General features: G+C 50.2%; 1 protein-coding gene across 1 annotated transcript; it reads right to left on the bottom strand.

Moving 5' to 3' along the window:
* Window positions 1–845: 845 nt before the first annotated feature.
* On the bottom strand, window positions 846–20,707 carry VWA1 (von Willebrand factor A domain containing 1). Its single transcript, XM_084220097.1, has 7 exons — window positions 20,527–20,707; window positions 14,893–15,456; window positions 8,407–8,688; window positions 6,690–6,962; window positions 6,012–6,163; window positions 5,027–5,144; window positions 846–3,041 (listed from the first exon to the last, which is right to left on the bottom strand). Exons 1-7 carry the CDS (start codon window positions 20,597–20,599, stop codon window positions 2,992–2,994), a joined length of 1,512 nt encoding a protein of 503 aa, XP_084076223.1. The 5' UTR covers window positions 20,600–20,707; the 3' UTR covers window positions 846–2,991.
* Between the last annotated feature and the right edge of the window lie 1,121 nt (window positions 20,708–21,828).

Raw genomic sequence — 21,828 nt, forward strand, 5'->3', positions numbered from 1 at the left:
TGGGGTTATCCCGAATTTCCTCCAAAATCGGCCCAAGTTTGGTGTTTTCCCGGATTTCCCTTGGTGTTATCCCGAATTTCCCTCGAAATCCTCTCCTTGGAATGGCGGAGAGGACGGGAAAGCAGAAAAGGGGAGCAAGGAGAAACCCTTATGTGTGGTTATGTGGGATGAAGAGCAGGATATTCCATAGAAATCTGCTCCCAATCCATCATTTTGGAATGGGAAAAAAGATAAGAAAGGGGAATGAAAGTCAGGAAGAGGAGGAATTCTGCAGCCTGAAATGGTAAAATGTGGAACACACCTGCCCAGCCCTCAGCAGCAGGCCGGGGACACCTCCTCAGATATTTTATTTTTTTTAATTTAAATGTTCATTTTTCTTCTCAAATACAGGTTTAGAACCATGGAAACACAGAATATCCTGAGCTGGGAGGGATCCCCAAGGATCAGAGCCCCTCACAGGGCACCCCAACAATCCCACCCCGTGCCTGAGCACAAATATTCACCAGATCTGCCAAAATTTGCAGGATTCTCCCTGCAAAACAATCCTAAATGGGACTGAGGCTCCATCAAGACAAATAAATTTCTGTTTTTAACATTTCCAGCACGTTTTTTGAGGGAAGTTTTGTGTTAATCAGTACATGCACTTCATTTAAAATTATGATTTAACAGGGTGATCTCAGAAAGCTTTTCCCAACTTTTATGATTCTATGAATTTCATCTTTTCAACCCCTGGGACAAAACCCACAATTCCCCCCCCCAAAAAACCCCACAGATTTGCCAGCAAGCACAAAGAAACCATCCAGGAGCTCTTGTATTTATATTTAATTGTCTTCAAAAGGGTGTGTTACAACTGTGGGGGGGATGAAAATTAATGCATTAATGAACTAGGCGGGGAATTGTGCAAACTGAATTTCCGTCCTACGGCAAGAAGAAACAAAATCATTTTATTGCATGAGCAGTTCCAGGGGGGGCTCTGTGATCCTTTCAGCACTGAGATTAATCAGTCACAAATGCACATTCCAGAGGAGGAGACAAATCAGGTGAAAAATCTCTTTATGGAGTTAATGAGTGACTCAGCTCCCTTCTCTCCTGAACCAGGCAGCCCGGGGAAAAAATGCTGCAGAAAGGTGGAGGTGAAGGATTCAGCTCTCAGGAGACAAAGTCAGGGATAAAAGTTCCTCTCAGCTCCAAGAGGAGCTGGTTTAAAAAGAATTTGTGAGGCTGCATGGGGCTCTCCAACCAACAGCACTGCTCCTAAACCAAGTTCCACACGGAGGGAAAATAAGCAATAAATTTAAAATACAGCAAGAGTTATGAGAGAAGGTGTTCCCACTGATGCTGGGGTTCAGCAGAGAAATATCTACATTTCTTTACAGCCCTAAGCCCTGAACTTTGAAACCATTTGCTTGGTCACTAGGTATTTATAATTAATTTATCTTTCTTTCTTTTTTTTCCCCTCCAGCTCCCCTATCCAAAGTGACTTAGAGACAGTGAGTTCAAGTTTAGGGGCAAAGGGAAATAATCAGATTTATTCTTTTTTCCCTTAAAAACATTGATTTCTCTGCTAAACCCCACTGATGCTGGGGTTTAGCAGAGAAATATCTACATTTCTTTACAGCCCTAAGCCCTGAACTTTGAAACCATTTGCTTGGTCACTAGGTATTTATAATTAATTTATATATTAATTTATCTTTATTTCTTTTTTTTTTCTCCAGCTCCCCTTTCCAAAGTGACTTAGTGAGTTCAAGCTTAGGGGCAAAGGGAAACAATCAGATCTACTCTTTTTTCCCTTAAAAATATTGATTTTTTAAAGTGTAGCTCAAGCTTAGCACTGGGTGGAAGCCCAAGACAAGACACCAGAGATGTGCTGTGCGTGTTCAGAGTGCAGAGGAATGATAGTGCCTGTAATTAACCACAGAACAGGCTAATTAATCTCCACGAGGACAGCAGCACTCCTGTTTGGTGAGGAGGGGTTGCAGGAATGCCAGAGCAACGATCCAGGCAGGAGCACAGGAGCAAAGATGAATGTTTCAGATGGTTTTGTCTGGCTTTCCTGGGCTCTGAGCTGCTCCTGGAGGGAAGCCCATCCATCCCCAGGAGTTTGCCTTTCCTGCTCTCTCATTCCTTCCAGGCTCCCTGCAGGGAATGGGTCGGATTCAGGCACGGATTTGGCCAGGTGGAAGATGGACAGCCAAGTGCTGAACGTGCTCATGAGCTGCAAAAAGAAACCTTGAACAAACAGAGAGCAGGCAGCAGCGCGGATCCACCTCTGCCTTCTGCTTGGTGCTCGTGGTTCTGTGAAATGGGGACAGATTTGGCATCTTGGAGTCGCGTCTTGAGTCGCGTCTTGAGTCGCGTCTTGGAGTCGCATCTTGGAGTCGCATCTTGGAGTCGCATCTTGGAGTCGCATCTTGAGGCACATCTTGGAGTCGCATCTTGAGGCACATCTTGGAGTCGCATCTTGGAGCTGCATCTTGGAGTTGCATCTTGGAGTCGCGTCTTTGAGTCGCGTCTTGGAGTCGCATCTTTGAGTCACGTCTTTGAGTCACATCTTTGAGTCACATCTTGGAATCACATCTTGGAATCACGTCTTGAGTCGCATCTTGGAATCGCATCTTGAGTCAGTCTTTGAGCCGCATCTTTGAGTCGCATTTTGGAGTCGCACCTTGGAGTCCCATCTTTGAGTCGCATCTTTGAGTCGCTCTTTGAGCCGCATCTTTGAGCCACATCTTTGAGCCACATCTTTGAGTCACGTCTTTGAGTCACATTTTGAGTCACATCTTTGAGTCACTGAGTCACATCTTTGAGTCACACTGGCTGCTCCACGCAGCCAGGCCAAGCCTTTAGGCCTGGGAGGGCTTGGCTGGGGCCGGGTTTGGGCTGGGCACCGGCAGGGCCAGCACAGCCCGGGGATGAGCTGGTTCCTCCCCTGACTCCTCTGTTTGTCCGAATCTTTGTCCACTCAAGGCCTTGGCTCTGCTGGGGATCAGCTCACTGCAGTCTGTGCTGCTGGCTGGGCCTGTAGCCTTGGGCCTCTGTGGCTGCAAGGACACGAGGAACAGAAATGGCAGAAAACAAGGAATTGAAATGTCAGAACATGAGGAAATGAAATATCAGAACATGAGGAATAGAAATGTCAGCTTTAGCCACCCATTCTCCACACCTGAGCCACAGATCTCACCCCTTATTTTATGCATTAAATGCTAAATAACTTTTAATAAATAAATAAATAAATAAATAAATAAATAAATAAATAAATAAATTTAGGATTTAAATAAAATTAAATCATAAATAAAATTAACAATAAATTACTATTAATATAACATGAAATAATATTTACACCATGAATTCATTAAATAAATGTATTTTAGGCATTAAAAGCATAAATAAATTTTAATAAATAAATGCATTTATTTAATATTTAAATAATATTAAGAAAATAAATTATTAAATTAATACTAATAATGTATATAATATTAAACAATATCTACATGATAAATTTAATAAATAAATAAAATAAATATGTGTATTTTTATGCATATGTCTCTGCTGTACTCTTCTTCCTCCTGCCTGCAATAAACTCCACTAGGAGGAGTCTTACACCTAAAAATGGGGGGAAAAACCCAATTTTGGTCAGTCCCAAGGCATCAATGCCAGGAATCTTTCAGCCTGGGCTTTCATTCTCTGAACTCTTCACCTTCGAGGCTGATGCATTCACGCAATAAACAAGTGATGTACTCATGCAACAAACAACTGATGCATTCATGCAACAAACAACTGATGTAATCATGCAACAAACAACTTTTCAACCACCAACTCCTGTCTCTTTGAAGAGCCCAAACCTGTGGGAACCCATAAATCAGAAAGTTTTGGGAAAGCTGCAGAAGGCCTGAGAGAGAGCAGAACTGTGAGTGGAGCTAAGGAGCCATGAGATTGGCCAGCAGGAAAATGATGGGAGAAGTAAAAAAGCAAGGACAAATGGTCTGTGTATTAAGGCTTGTCTGGAATAACTCCCTAAGCTGCAGGAAAGTTTATCTGGTGAGATATCAGGGAGTTTTAAGCTCAACACTGGAGCTCTGTGCACTGTGTTTGAAGGCTCACAAGCAGGGATTGTGTTTGAAATCAGCCTTGTTTAACCACAGGTACCTGTGCTGACAGTGGTTGGATGGAACCTGTGTCAGTATAGAATCTATACTGTACAGAGATAAATCCTGTCAGTGTGCTTCTACTTTGTGAGATTGGGCAAAAAACCCATCAGGTGAGCTGTGACACTGAGCTCTGTGTCTGCTGCCTGGATGTGAGCTGCTGGCATCTTCCCATTGCTACAACCATGGGATGAGGCTGATGCTGGAAAATCAAACAGCTCAGGGCACGTTCCCGGGGGTGATTGTGCACAGCCCCAAGCAGTGATGCAGAGCCCTGTGGGTGATTGTGCACAGCCCCAGCAGTGATGCAGAGCCCTGGGGGTGATTGTGCACAGCCCCAGGCAGCGATGCAGAGCCCCGGGGGTGACTGTGCACAGCCCCAGGGGTGATTGTGCACAGCTCCAGCAGCGATGCAGAGCCCCGGGGTGATTGTGCACAGCCCCGGGGTGATTGTGCACAGCCCCAGGCAGCGATGCAGAGCCTGTGGGTGATTGTGCACAGCCCCAGCAGCGATGCAAATCCCCGGGGTGATTGTGCACAGCCCCAGCAGCGATGCAAAGCCCTGGGGGTGATTGTGCACAGCCCCAGCAGCGATGCAGAGCCTGTGGGTGATTGTGCACAGCCCCAGGCAGCGATGCAGAGCCCCGGGGGTGACTGTGCACAGCCCCAGCAGCGATGCAAATCCCCAGGGGTGATTGTGCACAGCCCCAGGCAGCGATGCAGAGCCCCGGGGGTGATCGTGCACAGCCCCAGGCAGTGATGCAGAGCCCCGGGGGTGACTGTGCACAGCCCCAGGCAGCGATGCAAATCCCCAGGGGTGATTGTGCACAGCCCCAGCAGCGATGCAGACCCTGTCCTGCCCCAGGGATGCCCCAGCTCACCTGGCTGCCGGTGCACGCTGCGGCAGAGCCTCTGGCCGGCCCGGCTGCTGTAGAGGGGCTGCACGCACACCCGGCCGCTGCTGCCCCGGGGCAGGTCACCCAGCAGCACGCTGTGCACCTGCCAAACCAGGAGGGACAGAAAGGGTCTGGGTGAATTGTGGGGTGATCACAGGGGTCCCAGGATGAGGGGAGGGATGTGAATCGTGGCTCCGTGTTTCAAAAGGCTTGATTTGTTATTTTATACAATTGTATAAATATTTATTATATATATTATATGATTTATAATGATATATATATATAATATGATTTATAATGATATATATCATTATATATAATATATAATATCATATATTATTTCTATAATTTTATATATTTCTCATACATTATGTTTAAAACTATACTAAAAGAATAGAAGAACGGATTTCATCACAAGACCAGCTAAGAATATATATATATTTTATATATATATATTCTTTATATAATTTTATATATATTTCTTATATATTATATAAAAAACTATACTAAAAGAATAGAAGGAAGGATTTCATCAGAAGGCTGGGTGAGAATAGAAAAGGAATCAATAACAAGGCTCAGACTGACCGAGACAGTCTGGACAGTTGGACTGGGATTGGCCATTAATTAGAAACATTAATTAGAAACAACCACGTGAGAGCAATCCCAGCTCCACCTGTTGCATCCCACTGCAGCAGACAATCATTGTTTGCATTTTATTCCTGAGGCCTCTCAGCTCCTCAGGAGGAAAAATCCTAAGGAAAGGATTTTTCACAAAACACGTTGGTGACAGTAAATTTTAATAAGGGATAAAATAACAGAGAAAAAAAAAAAAAAGCAAACCCACCACACCTACAAAATCCATTTTACTATTTGCAAAAAAACCCAAATATCATAACGCATATGCACAACACGCAGGATTTCCCTCCCCACGGACCCCCCGAGCTTTCCCTGCGCTCGGCCCCGCACGCACCTGCGGCGCCACGCTGAGCACGGAGGAGGCGCCGCTCCGCCGCCGGCAGCGCACCCGGTACCCGCGCACCGCGCCGCCCGCGGGCTCCCAGGACGCTCTCACGCTGCTGGCACCCGCCTCCTCGAACCGCAGGTGCCTCACCCTGGAGCCCTCTGCCGAGAGAAAAGCCCTGTCGGTGCCGGGAGTGGTTCCAGAGGGATCCCCGCATCCCCCCCGGGGATGATGGAAAGGCTTTGGTGGAGAGAGAAAATCGCTCCGCGCAGCGCTGCTGGAGGAGCTGGGAGGACACGGGATCAAGGGGAATGCGGGGTGGATATTGGGAAATAGTTTGTTACAGGAAGGGGATAAAGTTCTGGAATGTTCTGCCCGGGGAGGTGTGGAGTCCCCATCCCTGGGTGTGTTTAACAAAGCCTGGATGTGGCTCTGGGTGCCAGGGTTGAGTTGAGGGGTTGGGGCTGGGTTGGACTCCATGGTCTTGAAGGTCTCTTCCAACCTGGGGAATCTGTGAATTCTGAGAATTTCGGGGAATTTTGGGAACTGGATTCTGAATAATAAAAATCCACCCAGGGACTGGATTCTGAATAGTAAAAACCTGGATTCTGAACTATAAAAATCCACTCAGGGACTGGATCCTGAGCCCACCTCGAGGCAGGAGACCCTCTGGGGACCTTCCCTCACCTTCCAGGGTGCAGGCCTTGGCTGACAGGGATTTCTCCTTCCCAGACCTGTAGATGGCTGTCACTGTCACCAGGTAGGTGGTGTTGGGAGCCAGGTGCTCCACCAGGGTGCTGTTGTGCCTCCCATCCACCTGCAGCACCTGGGCTGAGTTCCCTGGCAGGGGCCCATAGAGCACCTGGTAGGTGGCCACGCTGTCCAGCACGGGAGCCCAGCTGACCTGGAAGCTGTGGGGCCCAGAGTCTGAGATGAGCACCTGAACTGGGCTGATTTCCTCTGGAAAAAGTGGAGAGAGGTGGGAAAGAGGATTTAATGAGCATTATTGACCTGCAACAGCTTGGGCTTCAAGGGTGTGGAATTCAGATCAGCCCAGTGAGGAATTCAAATCAACTCAGTGGAATTAAAATCAACCCAGCAAGGAATTCAAATCAACCCAATGGAACTGAAATCAAACCAGCAAGGAATTGAAATCAACCCAGCGAGGAATTCAAATCAGCTCAGCAAAGAAGTAAAATCTGTCCAGCAAAGAATTCAAATCAACCCACTGGAATTAAAATCAATCCAGCAAAGGATTCAAATCAACTCAGCAAGGAAGTGAAATCAATCCACTGGAATTAAAATCAAGGAATTAAAATCAACCCAGCAAGGAAGTAAAATCCACCAGTGGAATTCAAATCAACCCAGCTGGATTAAAATCAACCCCGTGGAATTGAAATCAATCCAGCAAAGAATTAAAATCAACCCAGTGGAATTAAAATCAACCCAGCAAGGAATTAAAATCAACCCAGCAAGCAGATGTTGATATTCATCACACAGCTCAGCCCAAAGCAAAGGTTTTCTCTACCTTTCTGGCAGAACTGTTCTTGCATGCAGAAAATTAATATCTTGTACAAGTCCACCTTGACTTTGCCAGCCCAGCCCAGTTTTTCAGTTTGCCCCTTTGTGCAGGCTGCTCCCCAGCATATTTTCTGCACAGAGAGGCTGATTTTTATTATTTTCTGCACAGAGAGGCTGATTTTTATTATTTTCTGCACAGAGAGGCTGATCCTGCTCCGAGTTCTTCCCCTCTCAAGCCCAGACTTCCCTCAGGTCATCCCAGCATCCCCCATCTCCACCTCCAGCCCCAGGTGGGCGCCAGGGATCCTGTCCTTGTCCCCAGGGAGGGACTGTCCCCAGGCCATGCCTGTTTTACCTGGCAGAGTGGTGACCCTGGTACCTGGCAGAGTGGTGACCCTGGTGCCCCAGGCCATGCCCCTTTACCTTGCAGAGAGGTGACCTTGGTGCCCCAAGGTCCAGGCCATGCCCATTTTACCTGGCACACAGGTGACCCTGGTACCTGGCACACTGGTGACCCTGGTGCCCCAAGGCCATGCTCCTTTACCTGACAGGGTGGTGGCCCTGGTACCTGGCACAGAGGTGACTCTGGTGCCCCAGGCCATGCTCCTTACCTGGCAGGGTGGTGGCCCTGGTACCTGGCAGGGTGGTGGCCCTGGTGCCCCAAGGCCCAAGCCCTGTCCCCTTACCTGGCAGGGTGGTGACCCTGGTACCTGGCACAGAGGTGACCCTGGTACCTGGCAGAGTTGTGACCCTGGTGCCCCAAGGTCCCAGCCATGCCCCTTTACCTGGCAGGGTGGTGACCCTGGTACCTGGCAGGGTGGTGACCCTGGTGCCTGGCACAGAGGTGCCCCTGGTGCCCCTGGTCCCAGCCCTGTCCCCTCACCTGGCAGGGTGGTGACCCTGGTCCTCTGGGGAGGGAAGTAGCGCAGGTTGGACTCGGGGGTCAGTGTCACCTCGTAGGTGGTGGCGGGTGCCAGCTGGCGGAGCACGAGGCTGCGCTGGCCCCCGGGCAGCTGCAGGGAGCGGCGGCCGCCGGGCCGGGCGGCCGGGCCGAACTCCAGGCTGTAGAAGCCACCGCTCTCCTGCGCCAGCAGCGGCGGCCACAGCAGGCGGAAACTGCTGGAGGTGACATCGGTGGCGTGCAGCCGGTTGGCCTGGATGACATCTGCAAGGACAGGGACAGAAATCACAGCTGGCATCGACCCCCCGAGCAGCAGCACCTGCAGGGCCAGCCCGCCCGGCCCAGGGATGCACCGGGCAGCACCCCTGCATCACCGAGCTGTGCTGCTGGACTCATTTATTTTCATTTTTCATTTCATTTTATACACTTATATTTCTATATTTTCTATATTTATATTTTTATATTTAATATAGTCATATTTAATAGAGGTATATTCTATTTTATATATTTAAGTTTTAACGTTATTTGTATATTTAATAATATAACACTCGATATTTGTATTTTTATATTTAATATAGTCATATTTAATAGAGGTAGATTCTATTTTATTTTAACAATATTTGTTAATATTTTAACAAATTTTAACAATATTTGTATATTTAATAATATAACACTCTATAGTTCTATTTTTGTATTTAATATATTAATATTTAATAGAGGAAGATTCTATTTCATTTGATGTATTTATATTTTAACAATATTTAGTATTTCATCCTCTATTCTTATTCAACTCAGCCCTGGCACCCAGAGCCACATCCAGGCTCAGTTAAACACACCCAGGGATGGGCACTGCTTCTCTTTGAGCCTCAGGCTGCCTTGGAGCTCCAGAGCACAAATGCCAGACCACAAATGCCAAACCACAAATCCCTCTGGTGGAGCTGGGCAGCTCCCTCTGCTCCCTGACCCTCCTGACGTGCCCATTTTGGGCAGAATTCCACAGTTCTCTGGTCTTCCAGAGAGACAGGACTTTGTTTGTAGCTCCAGGGCAGTGACACAGACATCTCTTCTTTTTTTAAAGGATTTTTAAGAGCCTTGAAGTGCCCCTAAATCCTTGTGCTAGAACCTTCCAGCTCATGCTCGGAGCTCTCTAGGGAGCTCTTGCTGCCTCCCCACTGCAAAGAGGTGAAAGGAGGCACAAAATTCCTCCCAAAGCTGCCAGCTGGGGCTGCCCTGCCCTCCCACACTCGTCCTGTAGCTGGGAGAGGACCAGCTCTCCTCCTCCGAGCTGCTCTGAGCTCTGCCAACTTCCCTGCACCAAACAACACAGCCTCAGTTTTTCCTCTGAGCTGTTCCCTGGCTCTCCCAGGCTGGAATATTTCCCTGCCCATCCCATCCCATCCCAGTCCTGGGGCACTGGGAGCCCCACAAACCCCAGAGGCCAAGCCACAAAGGGGCAGGGAGAGCAGGAAAGGTCTCAGAGCTGCCAAAAAATCCTGCCAGAAGCTCAGGGAATGGAAATTGGTGAGCTTGGAGCAGGGACACCGTGAAGGGAGGGGGCAGATCAAAGGACAAGGGGTGGGGAGGCCACGGCAAACAGCTCTGCCCCTTCTTGCCAGAGCCCTTCAGCACATAAAGAGGGCAATAAAGCTCAGAAAATAAAGAAAGAAATGCCCACAACTGTGAGGAATGGATTTATAGTGAGTTCTCACACAGGGAGCATCTGTGTGCAAACCCTGAGATAAGAAATGCTGACTTGGAAATGGAATAGGACAGACATTGTGGAGGGAGAAATGGAACCAGAAAAAAAGAGTTTCAAAAGATGACCTTACAAAAAAGATTAGACACTTTGGAGGAACAGAGCTGTGAAAGATGCATTGTAGTGGGAGCCTTGAGGGGTAATTTTAGATGATTGGCTTTAAAACATTTACAACATGCTGCAGCTAAAGCAAATAAGCCAAAAAACCACAATGGACTGTAATTAAGAAATAATTAACTTCTGATGATAATAACCTGAGTTATAACATCTGTATTGCCTCACCCTTCACACAAGACTGAAAATGAAATAAAAGTTTTTCAAAGCCCTCTCAGTTGCCCCATCTCTGGGTCAGAAAAGGGCTCAATCCAACACACAATGTGTCTTCCAGCCCCTCTGCTCCCAGAGGGAAGCAGCAATAATGAATAATAATGAATAATAATGAGTAATAATTAATAATAATTAATAATAATGAATAATTCATATCCTGTACTGGACCCAGGCAGTGCCTGCCTGGTGACACTCAGCTGGTGGCACTTTCCCTCCACCTCCTGCCACCTGGGGACCCCAAACCCTGCCCTGCAGCCACGAGCCCTGCAGAGATCAGGACCAGACTTGCAGGAATGCTGCTGGCTCCCTGATGAAGGAAAAAACAGCAGCAGGAACAACCAGAACAGGACAGATTTATCCCAAATCCCAGCTGCAGCTCCTCAGAGCCAGACTGGGACAGGTTCTCCTGCAGCTCCAAACTAGCCAGGATTTCTGCAGAAGAGCCTGTCCTAAACTGGGTCTGAGGAGCTGCAGCTGGGATTTGGGACAAACCTGCCCTGTTCTGGTTGTTCTTGCTGCTGTCTTTTGGTTCTGTTTGGTGTGAGGGGGGCAAGGTTCTGGTTCTGGTTCTGGCAGGGGGGACAGTCCTGGTGCAGGGTGTGAGATGCTGCTGGGGCTCAGCCAGGTGAGACCAGCAGAGCTCAAAGCCTTCCCTGCAGCAGGGCTCACAAAATGAGATTTGCAGGAATGCTGCTGGCTTCGTGGTGAGGATCAGAAAAAAAAAAAAAAAAACAGCAGCAAGAACAACCAGAACAGGACAGATTTGTCCCAAATCCCAGCTGCAGCTCCTCAGAGCCAGACTGGGACAGGTTCCCCTGCAGCTCCTCAGAACCAGACTGGGACAGGTTCCCCTGCAGCTCCTCAGAGCCAGACTGGGACAGGTTCTCCTGTAGCTCCTCCGAGCCAGATTAGCCAGGATTTCTGCAGAGGATCCTAAATTGTGTCAGAGAAGCTGCAGCTGGGATTTAGGACCAATCCCTTCTGGTTCTGTTTGGGGTGAGTAGGGCAAGGTTCTGGTTCTGGTTCTGGCAGGGGGTGAGGGGGTCTCACCTGCCGGGGCTCAGCCAGGTGAGACCAGCAGAGCTCAAAGCCCTCCCTGCAGCAGGGCTCACCCAGCGCCGGTTTGGGTCAGGAATGCTCTGCCCCGAGCTCGGCGGGATGCGGTGGGGCTCGGGGCTTGCCGGCTCCTGCAAAGCCTGGCTCAGGAGCCGGTGCCAAAGGCTGGCAGGAGTCAGCAGCTCCGGCTTAACTGGGCTGAGCGCGGAGCAAGTGGCTGCAGGCACGGGGCTGATGTCAGCTCGGAGGAATGCCTTGCTTTCACAACCGCGGGGATCCTTCCCCAGCACCAAATGCCACACTTGGGGCTGCTCTGAGACCCGGCAGAAGGAGCCTGAGCTCCTGCACAGCCCGAGCACCTTTCCTTTCCTCTGGGGAGGGTGGAGGTGCCTGCCAGGAGCTGCTGTGCCACAGCCAGCCCGGCCGGGAGCTGCAGAATTCCCGCATGGGCTGGGGAAAAACGGGCAGTGAGCCCCCCCAGCCCCTGTCCTGCCCCCTCCCCGAGCAGCTCTGGAGCCATTTCAGCTCCACCACATCTCAGGAGGGGAGGCTGAGGCTGCTCAGCCCACCTGAGGCAGCGGCAGCTTGGCTCGGAGCCTTGGCTTGGAATTCCTGGGGAGCGGGCAGGAAACAGCCCTGCCTGGAGAGGAGGTGGAAGGAGGAGAGCAGCTCTTGACAAAGCTTGTTTGTGCCTCTCCAAAAGCCTCCACTGTTTTTTGGGGTTTTTTTTAACAGTAGCAGGAGATGAAGATAAGAGAGCAGTGATAATTAAACCAGTCTGGGCCAGGCCAGAGCTGGAATTAATTAATTCCTGCCTGCCAAGGTGCTGTCTGTCCCTGCCGTGCCAGGAGGGGTGGCTGAGGTTGCCTCCTCCAGGTGGGACCAGTGGATTAAGTGGATTTACTAAGGTGAAATCTGGTGGTGTGACCAAAATCTGGCACTTTGCAAGCCCTGGATTCCCGTGGGAACCTCACCTGGCATTAAATCCCAGCCCAGGAGGTTTGGGACCAGCTGGGCTCGCAGGATGGATGCTGCCCTCAGGCACAGCAGTCCTGACCTCTGCAGGTGTCAGATCTCCTTTCTTCTTTTGGGGTTTCCACAAAACAGCACAGCTGGGACTCCCCAAAGCTTTGTTCTTTTGGGGTTTAACCCAAAAGGATATGGCTGGGACTCCCCTTCATTCTTTGGGGTTTCACAAGAAAGGACACAGCTGGGACTCCCCAAACCTTTCTTTTTTGGGGTTTCACCACAAAGGACACAGCTCTGACTCCCCAGACCTTTGGTCAGCAGGGCGTGCAGGTGGGGCAGCTCCTGGGCTGTGCAGCCTGACCTGTGTGACTCATCCCAAAGACTTGCGGGGTTTTAAGGAATCCAGGGATTTGGAGTTCCTCATTCCCAAACACAGTTCATCTCACCAAAGGGAACTCATCCCAAAGACTTGTGGGGTTTTAAGGAATTCAGGGATTTGGAGTTCCTCATTCCCCAGCACGAGTTCATCTCACCAAAGGGAATCTGTCCCACTCACCCAAATATTCCAAGGGCAAATATTTGTCCCAGACCTCCCTGAAGCCTTGGTTTGTGTTTGGAGCTGTGGCGGGGATTTGGTAATTGGGTTCTGTTTATATCATTGCTTACATTCATTAATTGTTTTAAATTTTTAAATTGTTTATATGAATTGTTTGTATTCATTAACCACTCACTCGAAGCTGTGCCTAACTGTCTGGAGACAGTCACAGGGTTTTCTTTAGTATGATACAGTATAGTAGTAGTAGTAGTAGTAGTAGTAGTAGTAGTAGTAGTAGTAGTAGTAATAATAATAATAATAATAATAATAATAATAATAATAATGGATCATATAATGTAGTATTAATGTTATATCATATAGTTTTAAGAAAGCAATTATTTAATTGTTCTGAACCATAGTGTCAGAGCACATTATTCTCTTTAGTGCAGATATAATATTAATGTCATATAATATAGTTTAATAAAGCAATTATTTAATTGTTCTGAACCATGGGGTCAGAGCACATTGTTCTCTTTAGTGTAGTTATAATATAGTATTAATGTAAGTTAGTTTAATAAAGCAGTTGTTGAATTGTTCTGAACCCTGGGGTCAGAGCCCATTATTCTCTTTAGTACAGTTATAGTATTAATGTCATATCACATAGTTTAATAAAGCAATTGTTGAATTGTTCTGAACCTGGGGCTATTGTCTTTAGTGCAGTTATAGTATTAATGTCATATAATATAATATAATATAATATAATATAATATAATATAATATAATATAATATAATATTATTTTAAATAAAGTATTTTTGAATTGTTCTGAACCCTGGGGTCAGAGCCCATTATTCTCTTTAGTGCAGTTATAATATTAAAGTCATATCATATAGTTTAATAAAGCAATTGCAGGATTGTTCTGAACCCTGGGGTCAGAGCACATTGTTTTCTTTAGTCTAGTTATAGTGTTAATGTCATATCACATAGTTTAATAAAGCAATTGTTGAATTGTTCTGAACCTGGGGCTATTCTCTTTAGTGCAGTTATATTATTAATGTCATATAATATAGTATAATAAAGCAATTGCTGGATTGTTCTGAACCATGGGGCTATTCTCTTTAGTGCAGTTATAGTATTAATGTCATATAATATAGTTTAATAAAGCAATTGTTGAATTGTTCTGAACCATGGAGTCAGAGCCCCTTATTCTCTTTAGTACAGTTATAATATTAAAGTCATATAATATAGTTTAATAAAGCAATTACTGAATTGTTCTGAACCATGGGGTCAGAGCACATTGTTTTCTTTAGTCTAGTTATAGTATTAATGTCATATCACATAGTTTAATAAAGCAATTGCAGGATTGTTCTGAACCCTGGGGTTGGAGCCTGTTATTCTCTTTAGTACAGTTATATTATTAATGCCATATAATATAGTTTAATAAAGCAATTGTTGAATTGTTCTGAACCCTGGGGCTATTCTCTTTAGTGTAGTTATAGTATTAAAGTCATATATTATAGTTTAATAAAGCAATTGCAGGACTGTTCTGAGCCCTGGGGTCGGAGCACATTATTCTCTTTAGTACAGATATAATATTAATGTCATATCACATAGTTTAATAAAGCAATTGTTGAATTGTTCTGAACCCTGGGGCTATTCTCTTTAGTGTAGTTATAGTATTAATGTCATATAATATAGTTTAATAAAGCAATTGCAGGATTGTTCTGACCCCTGGGGTCGGAGCCGCTATTCCCCAGCTGGGGGATCCCCTCCAGCCCCACCCCAGCCCCGCCGGGCCCCGCCGCCCCCTCCCGGTGCCAGCCCACCTCGGATGGCGTCCCTGAGCTCCTGGGTGATGATGGGCAGGTCGTCCACGTCCACGAAGTGCAGGTGTCTGTCCGCGGGCGCGCTGGCCGCCGCCGACAGCTGCAGGAAGTTCCCGCGGCCGGTGCTGACGATGAACACGGTCACCCCGCTGTCCTTCAGCAGCTGCATGGGCTCCGAGATGTCATCCGTGGAGAAGCCATCTGTCACCCACACCAGCACCTTGGGCACGTCTGGCCTGGCCCCAGCCTCGCTGCTGAAGAGCTTTTCCCGGGCGTAGGACAGCGCCTTGCCCGTGTTGGTGTCGCCCATCCGCTGGCGCGTGTCCCCGATGGCTTTCCTCAGGGTGGCACCGGTCAGGTGCTGGTCGAAGGGGAACTCCATGCTGGGGGTGGTGCTGATGTGGATGATGCTGGTCTGGACATCCCTCGGGCCAAAGGTGAAGGGGTGCAGAAGGTCCCAGATGAATTCCTTGACTTTGGAGAACTCGTAGCGGGAGACGCTGGCGGAGCTGTCCAGCAGGAAGAGGAGGTCGCCCTCTGTGTTGGAGGAGGATGGCTGGGGAGCTGCAGGGGAGAGACAGGGAGCAGCGTTACTGGGGTGCTGGGAGCCAGAACCTGCACAGGCTGGGGAGGCACAGCGTGTCCTTGTGGGTGAGACCCCAAAAGAGCAAAGGTTTGGGTGTCAGAGCTGTGTCCTTTGGGTTAAATCCCAAAAGAACAAAGGTTTGGGTCTCAGAGCTGTGTCCTTTGGGGTGAGACTCCAAAAGAACAAAGAGGAGTCACAGCCAAATCCTTTTGTGTGAAACCCCAAAAGAACAAAAGTTTGGGTGTCAGAGCTGTGTCCTTTGGGGTGAGACCCCAAAAGAACAAAGGTCGGGGGAGTCAGAGCTGTGTCCTTTTGTATGAAACCCTAAAGGAACAAAGGTTTGGGTGTCAGAGCTGTGTCCTGTGGGGTGAGAGCCCAAAGGAACAAAGGTCTGGGTGTCAGAGCTGTGTCCTTTGGAGTGAAACCCCAAAAGAACAAAGGTTTGGGTGTCAGAGCTGTGTCTTTTTGTATGAAACCCCAAAAGAACAAAGGTTTGGGGAGTTTCAGCATGTTCTTTTGGGTGAGAGGCCAAAAGAACAAAGGTTTGGGGAGTCACAGCTGTGTCCTTTTGGGTTAAATCCCAAAAGAACAAAGGTTTGGGGAGTTACAGCTGTGTCTTTTTGTATGAAACCCCAAAAGAACAAAGAGGAGTCACAGCCAAATCCTTTTGTGTGAGACCACAAAAGAACAAAGGTTTGGGGAGCCACAGCTGTGTCCCTTTGGGCGAGACCCCAAAAGAACAAAGGGGGGTCACAGCCATGTCCTTTTGTATGAAACCCCAAAAGAGCAAAGGTTTGGGGGGTCCCAGCCGTGCCCTTTTGTGTGAGACCCCAGAAGATGAGAGGAGCCCTGGGCAGTGCCATTCCAGCAGGGCCCTGGGTGCTGCTGGCTGCCGAGGCAGAGCCCGGCTCTCAGCTCTCAGCTCTCGCTGGAAGGAGCACAGGGCGCTGCTCTGGCACCGGGAGGGATCTTGGCAGCACGGGGTCGTTCTTCCCCTCTGCTCCTCGCTGCCTTGGGAAGCGTCCCTCGATCCCAAATGTCGCAAGGAGCAGCTGGAAAAGCCTCAGGCCCTGGCAGGGCAGGGAGCAGTGGCCAAAGGACGTTCCTGCAGCAGTAAACAACGGGGTCATGTGCACCAGCACTGGGAGGGGAGCTGGGAATGCGCCCCAGGGAGCAGAAATCCCACTGCTGACACAGGGCCCTGCGTGGGGAACACGCTGGGGGACACCAGGGTGGAACCCCAAAAGGACAAAGGGGAGTCAGAGCCATGTCCTTTTGGGTGAAACCCCAAAAAACAAAGGTTTGGTGAGTCAGAGCTGTGTCCTCTTGTGAGAAACCCCAAAAGGATAAAGGGGAGTCACAGCCAAATCCTTTTGGGTGAAACCCCAAAATTCAAAGGTTTCAGGAGTCAGAGCTGTGTCCTTTTGGGTGGAACTCCAAAAAAGAAAGGTTTGGGGAGTCCCAGCTGTGTCCCTTTGGGTGAAACCCCAAAATTATAAAGTTTTGTGGTCACAGCCACGTCCTTTGGGGTGAAACCCCAAAACAACAAAGAGGAGTCACAGCCAAATCCTTTTGTGTGAAACCCCAAAAGAACAAAGTTTTGGGGAGTCACAGCCATGTCCCTTTGGGTGAGACCCCAAAAACCAAAACCCCAAAAGAACAAAGTTTTGGGGAGTCACAGCCATGTCCCTTTGGGTGAGACCCCAAAAACCAAAGGTTTGGGGAGTCCCAGCTGTGTGCTTTTGTCTGCCCCCTGCAGCTCTGGGGCACCATCCCCACATCCCCTAAATGCTGGTTTTCCCCATTACTCATTGCTGTTAATTAGGGAGAGCCCCAAGCTGACCCCACAGGGCTCTGCCTTGGCTAACAACTGGTTAACCAAACCTGAGGGGCAGGGGGGTGTTTTGGAGCTAAAGGGACCCTTTGGATGGAGGCTTCTCCTTCATTCAAACCCCAAAACATCTGTACTGCTCACTCCTGCACAGATGGAAACAAATTCCTCCTGTTCAGCAGAAAGAATCCATTAAAAAAAAAAAAATTAAAAAAAAAAAAAATCGAGGCAAAGGCTCTGCCTCCATCAGGAGCGTGGCAAGGCTCACAAAGCAACCAGACACTGAAATCAGCCTCGCTGCAGGTCCAGGCTTTCAATTCCCTCATCCTTCCTCCCGCTCCTTGTCCCGCATCCAGCACAAACATGCCATCCGTGCCAGAGGTGGGGCTGGAGGCTCCTTACCAGCAAATCCCTGCTCACGCAAGCAGCTGCTGCTTGCAGGCACTTCCCCGGCCTCAGACGGCGTGGCCGGGTGCCAGAGGAGGATTTCTCACTTTTCAGGGGCACCCACGAGCCCTCCCCGGCTCCCGGAGCGTCCGGGGTGAGCGCGGATGTGATCCCTGCCGGAGCCGGGCAGGGACAGGGACAGGGACACGGCGGGGTCCTGCTGTCACCCCTGGGGGGATGCCCCGGGCTCAGAAGTGTTTTGGAGAGCTGGACGTGGGAGCAAAACGTCACCATGGAAACACAACGCTGCCTGCTGGCTTTTCCAGGAGGAGGAAAGCAGCTGGCCGGGCTTCCCGGGGATGCTGACGGGAGACATCCGCTGCTCCGGGCTGGGAGCTGAGCGCAGCCGGAGCTGAGCACAGACCGGGGCTCTGGGGCTCGCTCGCAGCCAGCAGGGATCATCTCCTGTCTGCGGTAACTGCGTTTGACATCCCGTGGTTGTCCTCGCTCAGCGCTCCTGCTGAGGGTTTTAAGTTTTCTGTGCTTAAAGGTACAGACCCAGAGGAGAGCGCAGCGCTGAGCTGGGGGTGTGGAGAAGGCTTTGAAAATTAATTGATAGCGCTGGGATTGTGGGCGTGGGGTTGGTTAGAAGTGTGGGATGTCACGGGGTGGAAAGCTTAAAGTGTGGGGTTTTAGAATATAGAAATAAATATGAAGCAAGATGGAGGTTTTAGGGTGGAGGCAGGTTGTTCTTCTTCAACTTCTTCTCCACGGCTGAAGTGTTCCTGTGGCACCACAGCCCCTCTGGGCAGGGCACGGGGAGCTGGGCCAGGCTGGCACGGGCATCTCCTGCCCACAGGGGGAGAGGGAAACCCAGCTCAGCCCCAAACCCAGCTCAGCCTAAACCCAGCTCAGCCCCAAACCCAGATCAGCCCCAAACCCAGCTCAGATCAGCCCCAAACCCAGCTCAGATCAGCCCCAAACCCAGCTCAGCCCCAAACCCAGCTCAGCCTAAACCCAGCTCAGCCCCAAACCCAGATCAGCCCCAAACCCAGCTCAGATCAGCCCCAAACCCAGCTCAGATCAGCCCCAAACCCAGCTCAGCCTAAACCCAGCTCAGCCCCAAACCCAGATCAGCCCCAAACCCAGCTCAGATCAGCCCCAAACCCAGCTCAGATCAGCCCCAAACCCAGCTCAGCCCCAAACCCAGACCCAGCTCATCCCAGACCCACCCACAGCCTCTGGAGCAGGGCACAGCCCTTCTGGAATGTCGTGGCTGCTTTGTCACAGCCCCTGAAGGCCTGAGCATTGTTCAGAGCCCGGGCTGGGAAATGCCACACGTTGGGACAGTGCCACGGGCGCCGGGGTGGCAGCAGGGCAGGGCTGGGACAGTGCCACACACTCCCGGGGTGGCAGCAGGGCAGGACAATGGGAATTGGAGAGCTGGGACAATGCCAGGAGCTGCAGCCCCAGTGGGACACAGAGGGGACACAGGGACAGACACCAGTGGGACAGTGAGGGACAGAACCCAGGTGGGAGACGGAGGGACAGAAGCCACCCTGGGACACAGGGACAGACCCCAGTGGGACACTGAGGGACAGAAGCCAGCTCCTGTTGAGGGATCTGAACCCAACTGGGACATTGAGGGATAAAATCCAGCCTGGGACACTGAGGGAGAGACCCCAGTGGGACAGGAGGGACAGACACGAGGTTCCCTCTGGTTTCCCAGCGGATTGCAGTTCCCAGGTGCCCTGAAAACCAACCAGAACCACCCTTGGAGCCCCAGAACCGACCAGAACCACCCCTGGAGCCTCAGAACCAACCAGAACCATCCCTGGAGCCTCAGAACCGACCAGAACCATCCCTGGAGCCTCAGAACCGACCAGAACCATCCCTGGAGCCTCAGAACCGACCAGAACCGACCAGAACCACCCCTGGAGCCACTGAAAACCAACCAGAACCATCCCTGGAGCCTCAGAACCAACCAGAACCATCCCTGGAGCTTTAGAACCAACCAGAACCAGCCCTGGAGCCACTGAAAACTGACCAGGACCATCCCTGGAGCCTCAGAACCGACCAGGACCATCCCTGGAGCCTCAGAACCAACCAGAACCATCCCTGGAGCTTTAGAACCAACCAGAACCAGCCCTGGAGCCACTGAAAACTGACCAGAACCACCCCTGGAGCCTCAGAACCGACCAGGACCATCCCTGGAGCCTCAGAACCTTCTCCACACCAGGACAGACTGAACTGCAGCAGCTCAGCCCCTGCTGAGGGGTGAGTCCTGTCCAGGAATGGGACATCGTCCATCCGTCTGTGTGTCCGTCCATCCCTCCCTTTCCCGGTGCCAGCTCCGCAGCACTGCCCCGTTATCAGGGGAATAAATCGTTTTAAAGCCGAAGCGATCGAATGACGGCGATTGGAGCGAGCCCAGCGCTCACCCGTGCCCGGCCTCCCTCCGCTGCTCCGCACGATCGCTCCGAACTCCGCAAATCCCGGAACAATTTCCTCTCCCCCACCGGGAGCAAACACAAAATCACTTTCTAAGCAGCGACTGCAGGCAGATTTCTTGAGCACAAGAACTTCTAAACACCCCGAGCTGCACAGTAGGCTCAGCTTTTATCCTGAGAGGGGTTTTTGAGGCGAGGACGGGAAAAGCAGCGCAGGAACCTTCGCCTTCCCGGCACTCACCTGGCTCAGGTGTGTCCTGTCCCGCAGAGAAAGGACAGACAGCACCCAGGCTCAGTTTTTATTCTGAGAGGGGTTTTTGAGGCGAGCAGGATGCAGGGCACGGGGGGGAAGCAGCGCAGGAACGCGTCCCGGCACTCACCTGGCTCAGGTGCGTCCTGTCCCGCAGCAAACCGCAGCCACAGGGAAAGCGCAAACAGCGCCTTGGCCAACATAGCCGAGCCTGCTGCTGGCCAAACCACCTTAAATCCACCTGAGCCGAGCCCGAACTCAGTCACAGTCCGGCCCCGGCAGCCCCCGGAGCCATCCGGCTTCTCCTCCCCGCTGCGGCTCCGGCGGGGAATTCTCCTTCCTCCCCCCGCTCCTTTTAAAGCCGTAAATCCATCCTGACAGCGAGGGCTGGAGCACAGGCAGCTCCTGCTGCTCGTCCGACTCCTCCGCCGAGTTAAACTCGCCCCAGGAGCCGGGGTTTAGTTTAGTCCGTGCGCAGCTGGGCTTGGTTTGGAAAAAAAAAATAAATAAAATATCCCTATAGATAAAACTTTGGCCCTGAGAGGCACTGGCGGCAGGCCAGTAACTACAGGGGGGAAAAAAGGGAAAAAAAAAAAAAAAAGGAAAGAAAAGCTGCGAGAAATCCAAAGTTCTGCTGGTCTGGAATGAGCTGGGAGAAGGAAAAATGCGTTTATAAAGGCAAGGCGGAGAGGGGAAGGCTGGGGAGCTGCCCTGCCCTGGGAATATTGGCCAATCTGCTGGGAGGAGCGCGGCTCGGCGCTGGGGCCCTCCCGGGGCTGTGTCCCTGTGTCCCCTGTGTCCCTGTGTCCCCTGTGTCCCCTGTGTCCCCCCGGGGGGAAATGAACCCACCAAGAGCTCCGGGAAAAGCTCCGGAGGGAGGAGAGGCGGCTCCAGGTCCCTGAATTCCCAAAACCTCGCCCAGACCCCCACCCGAGCCCATCCCAACCCTCCATTCCTCACTTCCCCGTTTAGTAATTGGAATGATAATCATTCATATTAAATTTTTATAAAATGTTATTAAATGTTATTAAATAATTCCTATTAAATTTTTATAAAAGCACGCCTCTCTGAGCTGCAGCCCCTCTTCCCAAAGGATGTGCTGAAAGCTTCAGAGGGAGGAGAGGCTGCTTCAGATCCCTCAATTCCTGCATCCCTACCCCAGACACCCTCCAGATCCCACCAAATCCCATCATATCCCACCAAATCCCATCAGATCCCATCAGATCCCATCATATCCCACCCCATCCCACCCCATCCCCCTCCTGCCCCCTCTCCAGACCCCTCCAGAGCCCCTTCCTGGATCCATGGAGATGAATTCCTTCCATTCCTCACGTCCCAGTTTTATAATTAAAATTATAATTCCTATTAATTTTTTATTAAATGGTATTAAATAAATAATATTAAATTTTTATTAAATAATTCCTATTAATTT

The sequence above is a fragment of the Fringilla coelebs genome, assembly GCF_963513975.1.
Source record: "Fringilla coelebs genome assembly, chromosome: 22".
Classification (NCBI taxonomy): Eukaryota; Metazoa; Chordata; class Aves; order Passeriformes; family Fringillidae; genus Fringilla; species Fringilla coelebs.